Genomic DNA, 14,724 nt, shown 5'->3' with positions numbered 1-14,724 from the left:
AAGGACAAGTACTACACAATCCCATTGACATGAACTGTCCAGAACAAGCCAAGTCACAGAGACAGAGTGGAAAGGTGGGTGCTGTGGTGGGGGCAAGGGGCTTGGGAATTTCACAGGATGGACTTCTACTCTGGATGTTAAAAAATTCTGAAAACAGACAGCAGTGATGGTCACACAACCTTGTGAATGTACTTAGTGCTGTCGTGTTACACATATAAGAATGGTCACGATGGCAAATTTAATGTTACGAACACACACACACACACATACTTTAAAAAGGAAATGAAAAAGAATCCACCCACAGAGAAGAGACTTGGAAAAGCTATCTCCCTCTAGGATTCTCTAAATCGTGTAATGATTCATTGGGAGGCACTGGGACTTTCCATCCCTGACAATCACAATGGCTGCAATGATGACTCACAAGGACACTCAGTGGCATCTCCTGCTTCAGGAGACTCATGCTTAGCTCCGTATTACAGATGAGGAAACAGAGGTGGCTAATCCTCTGTCAACTACCTTCCTACTTACCTTTCTTCCTTCCTTCCTCCCTCCCTCCCTGCCTCCCTTCCTTCCTCCCTGCCTCCCTTCCTTCCTCCCTCTCTCCTTCTCATCCTTTCTTGCAATGCCTGTAGCATGGGGAAGTTCTGGGACCAGGGATCAAATCTGCACTGTAGCAGCAATTTGAGCCACAGCAGTGACAATGCCAGATCCTTAACAACTAGGCCACTAGAGAACTCCTCTGGTCCATTTCTAGATGTGCCTTCAACAGGAAAAGTAACTTCTGGTGTTAGAATAACAGTTCTCACCAGCTGGGACTGACTCCCTTCGAACCTTGCGGCTCTGGCTCTGAGCCTCCCTTGGGGAATTTTCTGCTGAGGGCTGGAAAGCCCCCAGCCCCAGAGGCAGTGGAGCTGCCTCTGCCTTCCTGGCTGCCAGGAAGGGACCTTGACCTCTGCCTGGGGGTAAGCCACTCCTGCTGCTTCTAAGTCACCCTGGGCCTCTGGACAAAAGGGTGATGTCCATTACCTGCACTCCCCAACCTCTGGCTCTGGGCTCGCAGAATCCTCCTCAGCCAGCATGTCAGATACCAGCTTGAGGGCGCGCTCCGAGTGAGAAACGGCCTTCTGGACAGCCAAGAGCTCCTCCTCCGTGGGGTAGATGGCAGCGTGCTTGCACATGACATGCCGGTCATCGCTGGACTCTGGCCGCCTTGTGGGCTAGAGAGAAAGGCGCATGCATCACGGGAGGGCTGGGAGGTCCTGGGGACCCATGAAGCAGTGACAGGACAAGTGTCAGCCCACAGAAGTGTGGCATATACAACATGGGGATACGGGATCCCAGAGCCAGGCTGACTTTGACAGACAGGTGGTGGCTGCAGAGCCAGGCAGAGGAGCTGACAGGGCCTTGGGGTGGGGTGGGGGGTACGGACCAGTGAGGACCCCAGGGAGGGTCAAGTGCAGGGAGGTGGGGGTAGCAGTGGGCTTCCTGGGTGACAGTCTCACATTTCCAGAGGCTCCTGAGGCCGGGGGAGTGAGGTGCAATCCACGGTTCCCATCCCACTTGGCCTGGCTTTTGTGGGTGGACCGACATCTAAGGGCTCCTGAAGGTTGTGACCACTGGGGCCTCTGGAAAGTTTAAAGGGTCACTGTGGCTGGAGATAGGGCTGAGGCTGGAGGCTCCTGTATGTGGCCCTCAGGCCCTTGCAGCCCCTACCCTGAGCACACCTTGGGGGATTTGGTACAAAGTCCTGCTTCTTATGCCTGGAGGGTACAGGTCCTTCTAGTGAGGAGGGGCCTCCACCACAGGAGGTGTTGGGGCACCAGACCGCCACCCACCAGAGGCCTGGCTGCGGGGGCCCCTGGCCTGCTCCTGAGAGGAGGCGGGTGCTGGTCAGGTGAGCGTCCTGGGTGTGCATCCTGGACCTGTGGCTCCTCTTCCAGCCGCCTCTTGCACAAGTCGTAGCGCCTGCCGGGATGAGAGGGACAAGGAGCCAGGAGCAGCTGCAGGACCCTGGGCCATGACGTGGAGGCCGTGGGAAGGCCCAGGAGCAGCTCCTTGCGCACCTCATCTCATTGTGCAGGCGCCGCAGCTCCCCCAGCCGCCTTTTGGTCAGCTGACGCTGCTTCCTCAGCTTCTCTTCCAGGAGCTTCCGAACTCTTGTGCTGGGCTTGTCAGCAATCGGAAGATCAGGGTTCACTTTTTTCTAGAAAGATTGGTGACCTTCCTTCAGATGAGAATGCTGGGTGTACCTCGGGGCCCCAGGGGAGCCCCCTCCACTGACATCCTCCTGCCAGGTTTATGCAATAGTGAGTTTCAATCCCCAAAGTCTCAACACTCCCCGTCCCCAAAGGCCATGGCAGGAAAGGGGGGGGGTGCGGGGGGAACAAAACTGTGACCAACTCTCAGAGCCACAGATGTAATGCCACCCACAGCACAAGGGAGTCCTACTGACAAGCCAGAGGAAGAAGGCGCTGTGACACCATGGAGTAACCATGTCAGTTGGACACAAGTGTTCACAGAGGATTCAAGGGAAATACTCATCCAGATTAGAGTGATCCAGGGAAGCACTGTTTGTGCAGGATCCAGTGATACACATTCTAAACAGCACTGCTAGTCTACTCATTGGGCTTTGGTTTTTAGCATTTAATTTCATCACTCAGAGAGTATAGTGTTGTCCAAGGATTATTCATAGTGGGAATAGCACAAGTGTCCTTCAGTGAGTGAGAGATGCACGCAACGTGGTCCCTCCACACATGGGAGCATCACTCAGCTACGAAAAGGAGTGAAGCACCGACACTTGCTACCACATTGATGGACCTGGAGACCATGGTGCTCAGTGAGAGCAACACACACAGAAGGACACATAGTATGTGATTCTAAGGATGGGAAATGTCCAGAACAGGCACATCCACAGACACAGAATGTGGATTAGTGGTTATCAGAGGCTGGGGAGGGGTGATGGGGAGTGACTGCTAATGGGAATGGCATTTCTTTTTGGGGTGATGGAACATTGTGGAATTAGATGGAGGTGCTGGTTTCACACTCTGTGAAGGGAGTAAAAGCCACTTTACATGGGTAAGCTGTGTGGTATGTGAATGATATCTCGACAAGCCTGCTAACAAAAGGAAATACCAGACGCCATTGTTTGCCATGAGGAGAGTCACAGTGTGTGCACGGCACAAGCATACTCGGAGCCCAAGAGTCAAGTGTGTCTAAACACACACACACACACATGCATGTGTGTCCCTGGCTTCCCAGCAAACCTAAGACAGGGAGGCCTTGTGAGGGCAGTTGAGGGCCTCTCTGGCTGAACCCATGGTGAAGGGCCCAGGGGCTCAGACTCAAGGAAGCAAAAGGTGCTTTTTGAGACCTGCGCCAACATGTGGAAAAGCACAGAGCTCACCCTCCCTGCCCAGCCCAACAGATGCCCCTTGGGGGCCCACCTTGTATTGCAGCCGGTGTCGCCGCCCCCTCACGTGCATGTCCCTGGCGTTGGGGTCATTGAAGCTGCACTCACACAGTTTGCAGTGGAAGCGGATCACTCTGCCTTCCTCATTGCACACCTGAGACAAAGGGCTCGGCTGAATGCCCCCACCACAGGCAGGCCTGGGTCAGGCAGGGCGCCTCCTTCCCCTGAGGGCCGGCTTCCTATCTACCCTGCAGCTTTATGCTTTCAGAAGAGCAGCTCTCCTCCAGCCCTCCTCCTACCCGAGCTACCACCTACGCAGCAGGAAGCCTGCCTGGTGTGGTTATTTTGCAGGAGACAAAACAGAAAAGGTGCTGAGTTGGCTGAACCAAAGCTCAAACTGGAGCACAGAAGAAATGCCAAGACAGGCCTGGCCCTGCAGGCACCAGGGAAGGCTGACTATGGGCACAGCAGGAGGGGGCTCAGGACTTGAGTTCCATGAGGCTCTAGGGGCTCATGCACCTCTGCCCGAAGGTCACATGCCTATGGGGTTTTCATGCACAGGTCCTTCCTTGCGCCTGCCTTCTCGCTGGAAGCCTGAGGGTCTTTTTTCTAAGATCTGAAGCCCAGAGTGCAGGCCTTCTAGGGAGATCATGCTACATCTAGCTCACTGAGGTCTGCCCGGCGCATGTGTGCAAGTCTTGGCAGGGAGCTGAGATGAGGCCTCGAGGCCTTGCCCCCAAGGTCCTTCTCCACCAGAGCTGGGGCTGAGCAGGGTGAGCCCACGGCCAGACGCACAATGGTCATCCAGCAGTTACCTCCTCCACGTAGCCTGGGCCCACCGGCTGCGTGTCACAGAAGCTTCCAGAAGCTTCCAGAGAGTTTCCGCTGGTGGAGAGTTCTCTGGGCCGCTCAGATTTGGGGTGTGCTGGTTTCCCCTCGGGGAGACGGCTGTCTGCTGTCCGTTGCTCAAGAGACCCTGGCAGGGAGAACTGTGTGATTTATAACCTGCTCCAGCCAGAAACCACACCTGGCTTCCCACCTGCCAGCATGAAGGGTAGAATGTGATGCAGCCAGGTCTCCCATTGCCCCTCTCCCACCTGCTCATGACATCAGACAGTGGGATCCGCAGGGAAGGAGACCCTTTCCCACCAGCTCGGGTCATGACTCAAGAGAGTGAGGCCCTCCTGGTGTTTGGTGCCAAGGCAGATGCATCCACGGGGAGGCCCAGGTCGTAGGCCGCTTGCTGAGGACCCCTCCCTCCCCAAATAGTCGACACTTCCCTATTAGGAAAGTTCATTGAGCCTCGGAAGGGAGATGTTTCTTTGTCACAAAAACTGCTTTATGATTCGATCTTCAATATCATATCACTGTTCAAAACACAGTACTGCTGAGGCTCAAAATAAAATAAGCCCTTCTCCTGCTCCTCTCTCCCACACAAAGCATGGTGGTGGAGAGCAGACTGTCCCACAAACAGGGGTTTGAATTTGACCTCCAGTGTTCACCAGGTGGCCCAGGGCCAGGTATTTTACCTCACCTCACCTCGGTTCTTCCATCTGTAAAGTGAGACTAACCCAAATCCAAAGAGTGGTGGGCCATAAATCAGGCACTGCACATGAAGCAGTCAGTGGAGTGAGTGCCTGATATGTAACTATTTGCCTACTCAATACACTACCCACAGCAGCCGTGGCCGCCCTAAGGTCACAGAGGATGCAGGCCACCCACACTTGAGGGAAGAGAGGGGCCTGGGGCAGGCTGCAAGGATCCTGCCTTAAGTTCCTGGTGCCCACATAACTTAAAGCACCGGGGTGTGAAGGGGGCTGCTTCTGGCACTTTTAAGGTGGCAGCCCAGGGGACTCTCCAGACGTAGGGCAGGGCTTCCAAAGCATGACCAGCCACTGGCTCGGTCCCAAACTCCAGTGGAAGAAATGAAAGCTGCCATTGCATTGGTTCTGCCCACACTTCCTGTTTGTGGACCACAGGTGGCAGAAGGCACCCCACCTGGTGGGAATCTGGGAGAGAAGAGGGTTCCACTCACCCTCCCCACCCCCATTCACAGGTCCTGCCTCTCTAGAAGGGATGGCTGCACACACACAGTTAATTGGACAATCCTGTCCCTGCAACTACAGCTTGTTAGGTCAGGGCAGGGGCTGGGAAGCACAGAGACACGTACCCACGCGCGAGGCCTTGGAAGCAGCTGGTCTCTTGGCTGGCGCCGGTCTGCCTGGGGCACACACACTGGGGCCAGCAGGGGCCGAAGGCTTGGCCAAGGCCAAGGGGGGGCTCTCTGTGGGGAGGGAGGTTGAGGCTGTCTTGCTGGTGCCAGTGGCCTGGGACGAGCTGGAGTTCTCTGGGGCCGGTTCTATGGTGGGAATGGGCTTTCCCAGTTTGGTGTGCAGCTTGAAGACCTGGAACAGACCCAGCTCCTTGTCAGGGCCGCCCTCGGGCCTGACCAATGTTCCTCAAAGGCAGGGAGAGCACCATGCTGGGCATGGGGGAGCTGGAAGCCTGTGGAAGTGAGGGCGGTGGTCCTGTCCCAATGACCAGGGACCCTGCCCCTTCCCCAGCTCCCATTTAAATGCCTCACTTTCTGGAGGATACTCCCTTGGGAAGCTCATTCTTGAGCCTATAGGCCCCCATTAGTCGTGTACACGTAGGACCTATAATACTTCAACACCTTGGCTGCCTTAACAAGGACCACTTCCTCCAAACTCCACCATCTGGGGCTGAAAAGCAGGACTGTTTACTGCATTCCAAGCATCAGCCTGGTGCAGGCCCCAGGCAGAGACAGCATGTGGGGATGAATGTGTGGACAGGGCCCCCTAAGATGTACACAGGTACACATCCACGGACACATCCACATTCTGTACACAAGCACGTATATACCCACAGACCCATGTCCATTCTGCGCACATGTGTACATGTCCGTGGGCCCATGTCCACCATTCTCTACACATGCGTGTAAACACCCATAGACACATTCACATTCTGTCCACATTCATGTACATGTCTACAAACACATCCACATTCTGTCCACAGTGCACACACACCCATGCAACCATGTCCACATCCCGTAGGAATTCATTTACACGTCTAGGGACATGGATCCACTTAAGATATGGTCACACCCACACCCAAGGCACTTAGTTGTAAAAGTTCCAGTTGGAAAAGACTGTTTCACTGCCCCCAGACTCTGCACTGACAACATTCTTGGGCTCCAAATCTCTGACACTCATGGCCCAAACCTGCTCCCCAACCCCGGGGCTGGTAGCAGGGCCTCCTGACCCCAGAACAAGTCTGGGCCTGGGAGACTCCCTGGCCAGGGCCCCAGCTCTCCACCTGCACCCTTGCTCCAGCCAGGCCAGTGCATGCTCTGTTCCACCCTTCGCTGCTCCTTCCTTTGTGGGTTTGTGGGTTCACTCAGACATTGCAGAGCCTGTCCCAGATGGGCCAGGGAACAAGGCCCTTGAAGAGCATGGGGAGAAGACAGGTCCCAGGCAGGTGCTCGGCGAGGCCAGCCTGCAGTGGGGGCTGGAGGAGGCTGGCAGGGGGAGGTTTGAGCAAAGGCTCAGGGGCAGGAGGGAACAGGGCAAGCAGGAGGGGCAGCTGGAGAAGGTTCTTCAGTGGGGGCAGAGTGCAGCGGCCACAAGACAGGGGCCTTCCTAACCCTCTGGCTCTGAACTCCCCCCAACCCCTGGCCTCCATGCACACCCTCAAGGTGAGCCTCACCTTGCAGGTTCACTATGCCCTTTGCGGGGCAAGGGGGGGGGTTTGCTGCTTTCCAAAAAGCACCTCTGGACAATAGAAAGAGTGCAAGGGGAGAGGGACCCCTGCCTTCTCTCAGGTGGAGGAACCCATTCATTTCCCCTTAAGAAGACATACTAGGAAAGCACTGTTATTAAAATAGTAATATATATGAAAAACATTGATATTAAATAAGTTAAAGTCAATTAAAACTTTGATATTAAAATATTAAAACTTACCACTTATTTATTTATTTATTGTCTTTTGAGGGCTTCACCCTCAGCATATGGAAGTCCCAGGCTAGGGGTCGAATCAGAGCTGCAGCTGCCATCTACACCACAGCCACAGCAACAGTGGATCTGAGCTGCATCTGCAACCTATACTGCAGTTCATGGCAATGCTGGATCTTTAACTCACCGAACAAGGGCAGGGATCAAACCCACGTCCTTATGGATGCTAGTTGGGTTCATTACGCTGAGCAGTGATGGGACCTCCAAAACTTACTATTTAATTTTTTAATAAATAAAGGCCCCACATGGAATACACCATTTGATGTCATCAACACACAAACTCTGGTGCATATAAACATACAGACACACTGAAGGCCAGGAACAGTTTCCTCCAAGGTCTGGGTATGACCTGCCCTGCTCTAGGCTTCTGCCCAGCAGCAGGTATGACTTTGACAACTGGGAGAAAGGGTTTGGCTTCTGAGGAAGGAGGATAGGACGGCCTGAAGGGAAAGCTACCGCTCATCAGTGGCTTCCCTCTGATGTCATCAGACACCTCCCTGGGTCCTGAGTGGGCCTGGGCCCGTGGGGGCTCCTACCTTCTGGTGCTTGGCCCCCCGGATGTGGGCGGTGTAGGCCTCTGCCCCAGTGCAGGACACAGCACACAGGTCACAGTGCAGCTGTGCCTGCACCCCTCTTGGGCTGCCGTTGGGCTGGATGCCCATCTTCTGAGCTGCTTCTTTCTTTTTGTGCTTCTGCCCTTCCAGGTGCTCACGGTAGGTCTGCTGGCAGAGAAGGAGGGTGGCCTGAGGGGTTGGTGTGTCCACAGGGCACCATGCCATCCACACCCTTATGTGCACGGGCCTCTGAGAGGTTTGTGTACTGCCTTTTAAAGCCCAGTCAGTAGGGAGTTCCCTGGTGGTGCAGTGCATTAAGGATCAGGTGTTGTCATGTTGTCACTGCAGTGGCTCAGGTTGCCCGGGTTTGATTCCTGACCCGGGAATGTCCACAGGCCACAGACATGGTAAAAAACAAAAAACAAAAAAGACAAAAAAACGCACAACCCAGTCAACAGATTCAGAAGACTCAGAGCCTCAGACTGAAAGACATAAGGTTTCTTTCTCTCTCTTTTTTTCCCCTAAAATTCAATGAGTTAAGTCTTAAGTAAGTATCCTCAAAGGAGAACACATTTAGTTTTGGGGGCTGCTTGAAAGAATATTCTAGCTTTTCAGAATCTGACCTCAAAAAGCAAGAGAGTGTGTATGCTACCTGAATGAGGCAGGACACACTTCCCTGTCAGAGGACTGCTAAGAAACTGTGGGTACCAAACAGGAGAGGTAGGCTAACAGTCACAGACCCATGCTTCCTGTACCACTGTGCCCGAGGAAGCTGACTGACTGCATATGGCAAATGGCAAATGGTTGAGCTCTCATGTGGCATCCCAGAAGTCTCTTGGAATCCTTAAGATGAGGCAAAGTGGGCCTGCTAAGCCAATGTCCTCTAACCACATCAAGAGTCAACATTCTGAGAAAAAGAAATGCCTCTGGAAAATATGCAAGGAACCAGTGATGTCAGCTGGTTCTGGGGGCAGGTAGGAGGCAGGGACAGGAGTGGGAGGAGTATTCTCAGAATGTAGGAATCTGTGTTTTTACCTAAGCCATAGAGTACACACACACACTCATTCGCACTCATGTACACTACATAAAAGCCTGTGGGGGAGTTCCCAGATGGCACAGCGAGTTGAGAATATGCCATTGTCACTGCTATGGCTTGGGTTTGATCCCTGGCCCAGGAACTGCTGCATGCTGTGGGTGAGGCCAAAAATAAAAAAAGCCTATGGGACAGAGACAAGCCTGGAAGGATATATATCAAGATGCCAATGGTACACTACCTTAGAACATGTCTTGCAGACCCTGAGCTCATAGAAAGAGCAAACTTTCTGGAGTTCCCGTTGTGACTCAGCAGGTTAAGAACTCAACTAGAATCCATGAGGATGTGGGTTCGATCCCTAGCCTTGCTCAGTGGATTAAGGATCTGGTGTGGCCACAAACTGTGGCATAGGTCACAGATGCAGCTCAGATCCCAAGCTGCTGTGGCTGTGGCATAGGCCAGTAACTGTAGATCTGATTCAACCCCTAGTCTGGGAACGTCCATATGCTGCAGGTGCAGCCCTAAAAAGACAAAAAATAAAAAGGCACCCCAATGCTAGACTTGCCACCATAAACACAGATCAGATGTGGATCAAGAAAAAACCCAGAGGAGTTTTAGAAAGAGGCTCCTGAAGCCCAGGTCTGCCTGCCTTCAGCTGGCCCAGAAACCACAATGTCAACTGCTCCCTTGGACTCATGATGGCACCCAAAGAAGAGGTAGAAATGCTGCCCCAGCTGCAGGGAGGTCACACCAGCCAAGTCTTTCTGATGCAGATGGAGGCCATGCAGGGCCACTTTCATGTTAATGTGTCTGAAGTAGCATTGGGGGGGGCTCAGGAGGGGCAAGCAGAAAAGGGCAGCAGGGGACTCTATGGTGCTGGAAGCGCTGGGCATCTTGGGCTTGGCAGCTGATATGTGCCCAGGTGATGAACTTACAGAGAGCAAAACACACACACGTGCCCATGCACATGCAGGTACAAGTGAGACTGGTAAAACTGGGGACATCTGGGAATGACCATTGTGGCTCAGGGGTTAAGAACCCAACATAGGGTCTGTGAGGATGCAAGTTCAATCCCTGGCCTCACTCAGTGGGTTAAGGATCCAGTGTTGCTGCAATCTGCAGCGTAGACTGAAGATGTAGCTCAGATCCGGTATTGCTGTGGCTATGGTATAGACAGCAGCAGCAGCTCTGATTCAACCCTTAGCCTGGGAATTTCCTTCCATATGCCACAGGTGCAACCATTAAAAAATAAAACAAACAAACAAGCAAGCAAACTGGGGACATTTGACTAAGTGGACAGGTTCAAGGCCAACACTGCAGATGTGATACCAACTTGGCAAAATGTCAGCAATGGGGGTGTTGGGCGAGTGCTTGTGAGCCTCTAAGCAGTATTTCTTACAACCACATCACTATCTCAGTAAAACCCACCAGCATCTCAATAAAGATTCCAATGAAAAAGTGCTGTTAACATCAGCAGAAAGCTAGGAATAACAGGAGCTGACGTTTCTGTGTGCCAGATGCTATGCCAAGTAGGGATGTGCTCAGGCAAACCCGGTCCTATGGGGAGACGAGGCTGAGAGAGGCCACAACATGTGCTGGGGTGATGCTCTTGTGCATATGCTCTGTCCCATCTCACATCTGTGGGGAGTATCACACACTCACTCAAAGTGATGCTGTGAAGAATCTATATTCACAGGAGCAGACATTGTGTTTAGCCAGTGAGAGGAATCAAAAATCCCCATGATATAAAATTAAAACCACACAGAGAAGGAGTTCCCTGATGGCCTAGCCAGTTAAGAATCTGGCATTGTCATTGCTATGGCCTGAATTGCTGCTATGGTGCAGGTTCAATCCCTGAACCAGGAACTTCCGCATTCCACAGGTGTAACCAAAAAAAAAAAAAATCACACAGAGAAATAAAGAGGGAAACAGAGAAAAGCAAGCTCTCATTAAGAGCAAAGCGTCGTGCAGGGGAAGAAAGCACACTGTGGGGCTCTGCTAAGCAGCCAGAGAAGGGCCAGTAGGGGGTCTGGGCACCCTGAGTACTGGCAGCCCAGCCCTCATCTCACGTCCCTGGGCCAGGGAAATTGGAGCTGGATGAGGTTCTGGACTGCTCACACATCTACCTCTATACCTGTGATTTGGAGTCTGTATATGCCTCCACAGTGCCAGGTTTCTTTTTTTCTTGGCTGCTGTGCCACCACGGAACTCACTTTCTTTTAGAATATTAAAAAGACAAAATCTGCACATGGTATTTTATAAGGACAGAGCCCTAGCATCTGATGGTCTTTGCTGGGAATGAGCTGGGTCACCTGCAAGTGTGCTGAGGAAGTCCTTTGCTTAGCTAGCAGCATATGCACATACACATACATGCTGCTTTTACCCACCTGTGGCCCTGCCTACGCCACCCTACAGCAAAGACGCTCTGTGACTAGCCCGTCTGCTGGCCCTTGCTTTGAGGAAGGGGCACTGAGTGCCTCCCAGCTGCAGAAGGCCTCGGGGTGCAAGACCACGCTCCCACATCCAATAGCCAGCATTGCGCCCCCACTCTGTCTTCCACAAGAATACCAGGCAGTGTTAAGGTAAGCGTGATATGAAGTATCATAACTTGATTGCAAGTTTCATAAGAGGCCTCGTTGGGGCAGGCAATGACCCTGATTTCTGGTCAGCCCCAGAGGACAAGGGAGGGCTCTCCTAGTCGTCAGGGCAGGAAGGTCCCAGGCCTGCCCAGTGTGGGGCAGGGGTGACTGACCTGGGGACCTGCACAACTGATCTTGCAGATGTCACAGTAGTGAAGCAGGAGCTGCTTGGGGCCAGCTCTGGGTTTCAGCAGCTTGGTGGGAACTGGTAGCTTCTTGGCAAAGTTGTCAGCAGAACCGGCACTGGGACTACTTCCTGAGCCACCCCATGGGGATGAGTCCATGGGCTTTGGGAGTGGGGGAGGCTGCTGGGGCGGTGGTGGTGGTGGAGGTGGCAGTGGTGGCTGGGGGAGCCCCAGGGCAGGCAGGGGCTGCATCTGTGGGGGGAGCAGTGGAGGATAGTAAGGACTGGCCACTGAGTATGCAGATGCATCATAGCTCGGGTAGCTTGATCCTAAGGAACATGGAGAAAAAAAAGGTGGGGGAGATGGATTGGTTTATTTCAGCAGCAAATAGAGGAAAATCCTGCACCCTTGTGCACGCAGAGGAAAGAACCGTCTTACCTGTGTACAGGGCAGGGGCTGGGCTGTAGGAAGTCAGGGTGGGGATGGAGGAGGCCGTGGGCTGGGCACTGCTTGCTGCCGAGGGGCAGGTATAGCTGGAAGATGCAGCGCTGGCTGGCTGCCCCACCTCAGCAGTGGGTGCCTGTGGCAGAAGCTGCCCTTGGCTGTATCCACTGCAGGGTCCCTGGGTCCCTAGAGTACAAGCACAGCCTTTGCAGAGCCACCCCTTTCATACCAAGGCTAGGGAACCAAGAGTGAGAGCCACATTCCCGGTGACCAACATTACTGCTTGGCTGCCAGGAGCCAGTGCGGCCCGGGTGCACCTGGCCGTGAGGTCCAGGTGTCTGAGCCAAACTGCAGGCTGGAGTCCCGGGCTCTTCCATCTCTAAAACCCAAGTTCTCAGCAGAACCTCTTCCCATCCTGGGAGAACTTCCTCCAAAAAGACCTTCCAGCCCCACTTAAGCCAGCCCTGAGACCCACACTATTCCCACACCTCCTGTGAACACTGGTGTCTGAAATGTGACTTAACTGTGGTTCCTCCCATGTAAGCAAGGCCCCCTTGCTCCCACCCTGACCTTCAGAGACCCACCTACCTGACGGACAGAGCGAGGCCGTGGCTGGGAGAGGAGGTGGGCCAGCAGCAGGCGGCCGATACTGTTTGTTCTCGTAGCCACTGGCAGCTGTTGACAGTCCGTAACTGTAACTACCCTGAGAGAGGGTTTCCAAGGGGAGCACAGAGCAGGGAGAGGAGCTCAGGGTGGGGTGAGGCATCCTTCACCTGCCCTCCTTGAGGCCCACATCCTTGTAGTGCTGGAGTGCCTGCTCTATGCCAGGCTGGATTTTGGTCCAGAGGGGGTTTGAGCTGTTATGTGGGCCAAGGACTATCTAGAGGTGAGGATGGAAGCATAGAACCAGGGAGGAGGCCCGGGGGCAGGGCAGGAGCTCAGGATGGCAAGTCTGTAGAAGTCCCAGAGGCCATGTGGAAGGAACGTGGAATGAAGGAGGAAGGGGATGAAGCCAAATGGTTGTGAGCCTGGTTGACTGGGCAGCCTGTGTGCCATTTACTGACCCAATCATGAACAAGGTGTGGGTGACAGAGGCTCAAGGGGGTTGGGTCACATCTAGCGTGGGATACCTTGGTGATTCCAAGTAGAAACGCAATGGCCCAATCTGTGGGCCTGGAGCTTAGGGTCAGGAAGGTGGCACTGTCAGCACCAGAAGGGCCTGGCAAGGACAGGCCTGGCCCCATCACCTCTACGGGCAGGGATGGAAGCATGAAGAGGGTGAGGGCCTGTCCTGGATTGTCTGCTTCTGCTCAAGGCTGTCCATGTTTTCAAGGAAGGACTGGTGCTGGGCAGAGAAAGGCCGAGCTGGTACCTGGTAGGAGGGGGCCGTGGAGGGTGCTGGCGTGGGCTCCTGGGGCTGGCTGCCGTAACCGAGGTCCTGGCCAGAGTGGGGATGATACCCACCATACCCCACTGGAGTGATGGGCCTCGGTGGCTGGGCAGTCTCGGGAAATGCTGGGGGCAGGACAGGGCCCAGTCCAGGAGTAGGCTGCGCAGCGAAACTGGTTCCAGCAGCTGGGAGTGGGAAAGCCGTCGGAGGCTGAGCACTAGAACCACAGATAAACACAACCCCACACATTAGATCTGGCAATTTGAGAACCTGCATTGAGCATACCAATGCCACCCGACATGAGACGCCAGCTGTCTGGATGCCTCCAACCACACAGCACTTCCTGAATCACTAACACTGACTGAGAAATTTCCAAAGCACAAGCACCACTGAAAGCATTTTCCATGTTAACAAAATGTCTCCTAGCAAACCTGTAAGGTCAGGGCCATCCTTGTCCCTGTTTTCACAGCTGAGCAAAATCATGGAAGGTCAGTTAACATTAAACTAAAAACTCTTTGCCTACAAGAACCAGCTCTTACTGGCAGTTTGCTCTGCAGGAAGTCCAGGGCCAAAGCCTACTGTCTTTCACACCTCATTCCCACCTTTCTGCCCTTAGAGAAAGTGCCACAGGCCTGCTGTGCATGTCCATTTGTTGGTCTGTCCCCACTGTCTGGATGAGGAAACTCTCAGAAGACAGGTGACAAATCAAGTGCTTGATTCAGACCCATATCTTTCTGATCCCAGCGCCCCTTGCTCTGCTAAACATTAGTCACCCAGTAGAGAGTCCTCCAATTTAAAAGCCCTTTTGTCAGGAAAGGGTATCAGCAAAGATTTCAGCCCAAAGCCAGTAAGGATCATATAAGAAAGTTCCCATAGTCCTCTTACATTGTTGGTGGGAATGTAAACTGGTGTAGCCACTGTGGAGAAGAGTTCTTAAAAAGCTAAAAATACAGAGTTCCGGGGAGTTCCCGTCGTGGCGCAGTGGTTAACGAATCCGACTAGGAACCATGAGGTTGCGGGTTCGGTCCCTGCCCTTGCTCAGTGGGTTAACGATCTGGCGTTGCCGTGAGCTGTGGTGTAGGTTGCAGACGCGGCTCGG

At 53.6% G+C, this 14,724-nt stretch overlaps 1 protein-coding gene across 5 annotated transcripts in view; it reads right to left on the bottom strand.

The window, feature by feature from the left end:
• The window catches only part of ZFR2 (zinc finger RNA binding protein 2), a 53,210-nt gene that overhangs the window by 15,056 nt on the left and 23,430 nt on the right, over positions 1-14,724 (bottom strand). For 3 of the 5 annotated variants that reach the window (XR_002341688.1, XM_021084095.1, XM_021084093.1), the window contains exons 2-12: positions 13,608-13,842; positions 12,824-12,938; positions 12,230-12,421; positions 11,780-12,120; positions 7,977-8,162; positions 5,580-5,814; positions 4,225-4,385; positions 3,444-3,563; positions 2,064-2,203; positions 1,836-1,965; positions 1,027-1,217 (exon numbers count right to left, since the gene is read on the bottom strand). Coding sequence is in view for 4 of the 5 variants with exons in the window: in XM_021084095.1 (XP_020939754.1) it covers positions 1,027-1,217; positions 1,836-1,965; positions 2,064-2,203; positions 3,444-3,563; positions 4,225-4,385; positions 5,580-5,814; positions 7,977-8,162; positions 11,780-12,120; positions 12,230-12,421; positions 12,824-12,938; positions 13,608-13,842 (2,046 nt within the window). In the remaining variant the exon portion in view is untranslated. The remainder of the gene's footprint in view (positions 1-1,026; positions 1,218-1,835; positions 1,966-2,063; positions 2,204-3,443; positions 3,564-4,224; positions 4,386-5,579; positions 5,815-7,976; positions 8,163-11,779; positions 12,121-12,229; positions 12,422-12,823; positions 12,939-13,607; positions 13,843-14,724) is intronic. The other 2 variants (XM_021084096.1, XM_021084094.1) reach the window with 1 other exon arrangement.

This window comes from Sus scrofa, chromosome 2, assembly GCF_000003025.6.
Source record: "Sus scrofa isolate TJ Tabasco breed Duroc chromosome 2, Sscrofa11.1, whole genome shotgun sequence".
NCBI lineage: Eukaryota > Metazoa > Chordata > Mammalia > Artiodactyla > Suidae > Sus > Sus scrofa.
Note: the sequence above shows the minus strand (reverse complement) of the source record. Positions and strands in the feature narration are given on the sequence as shown.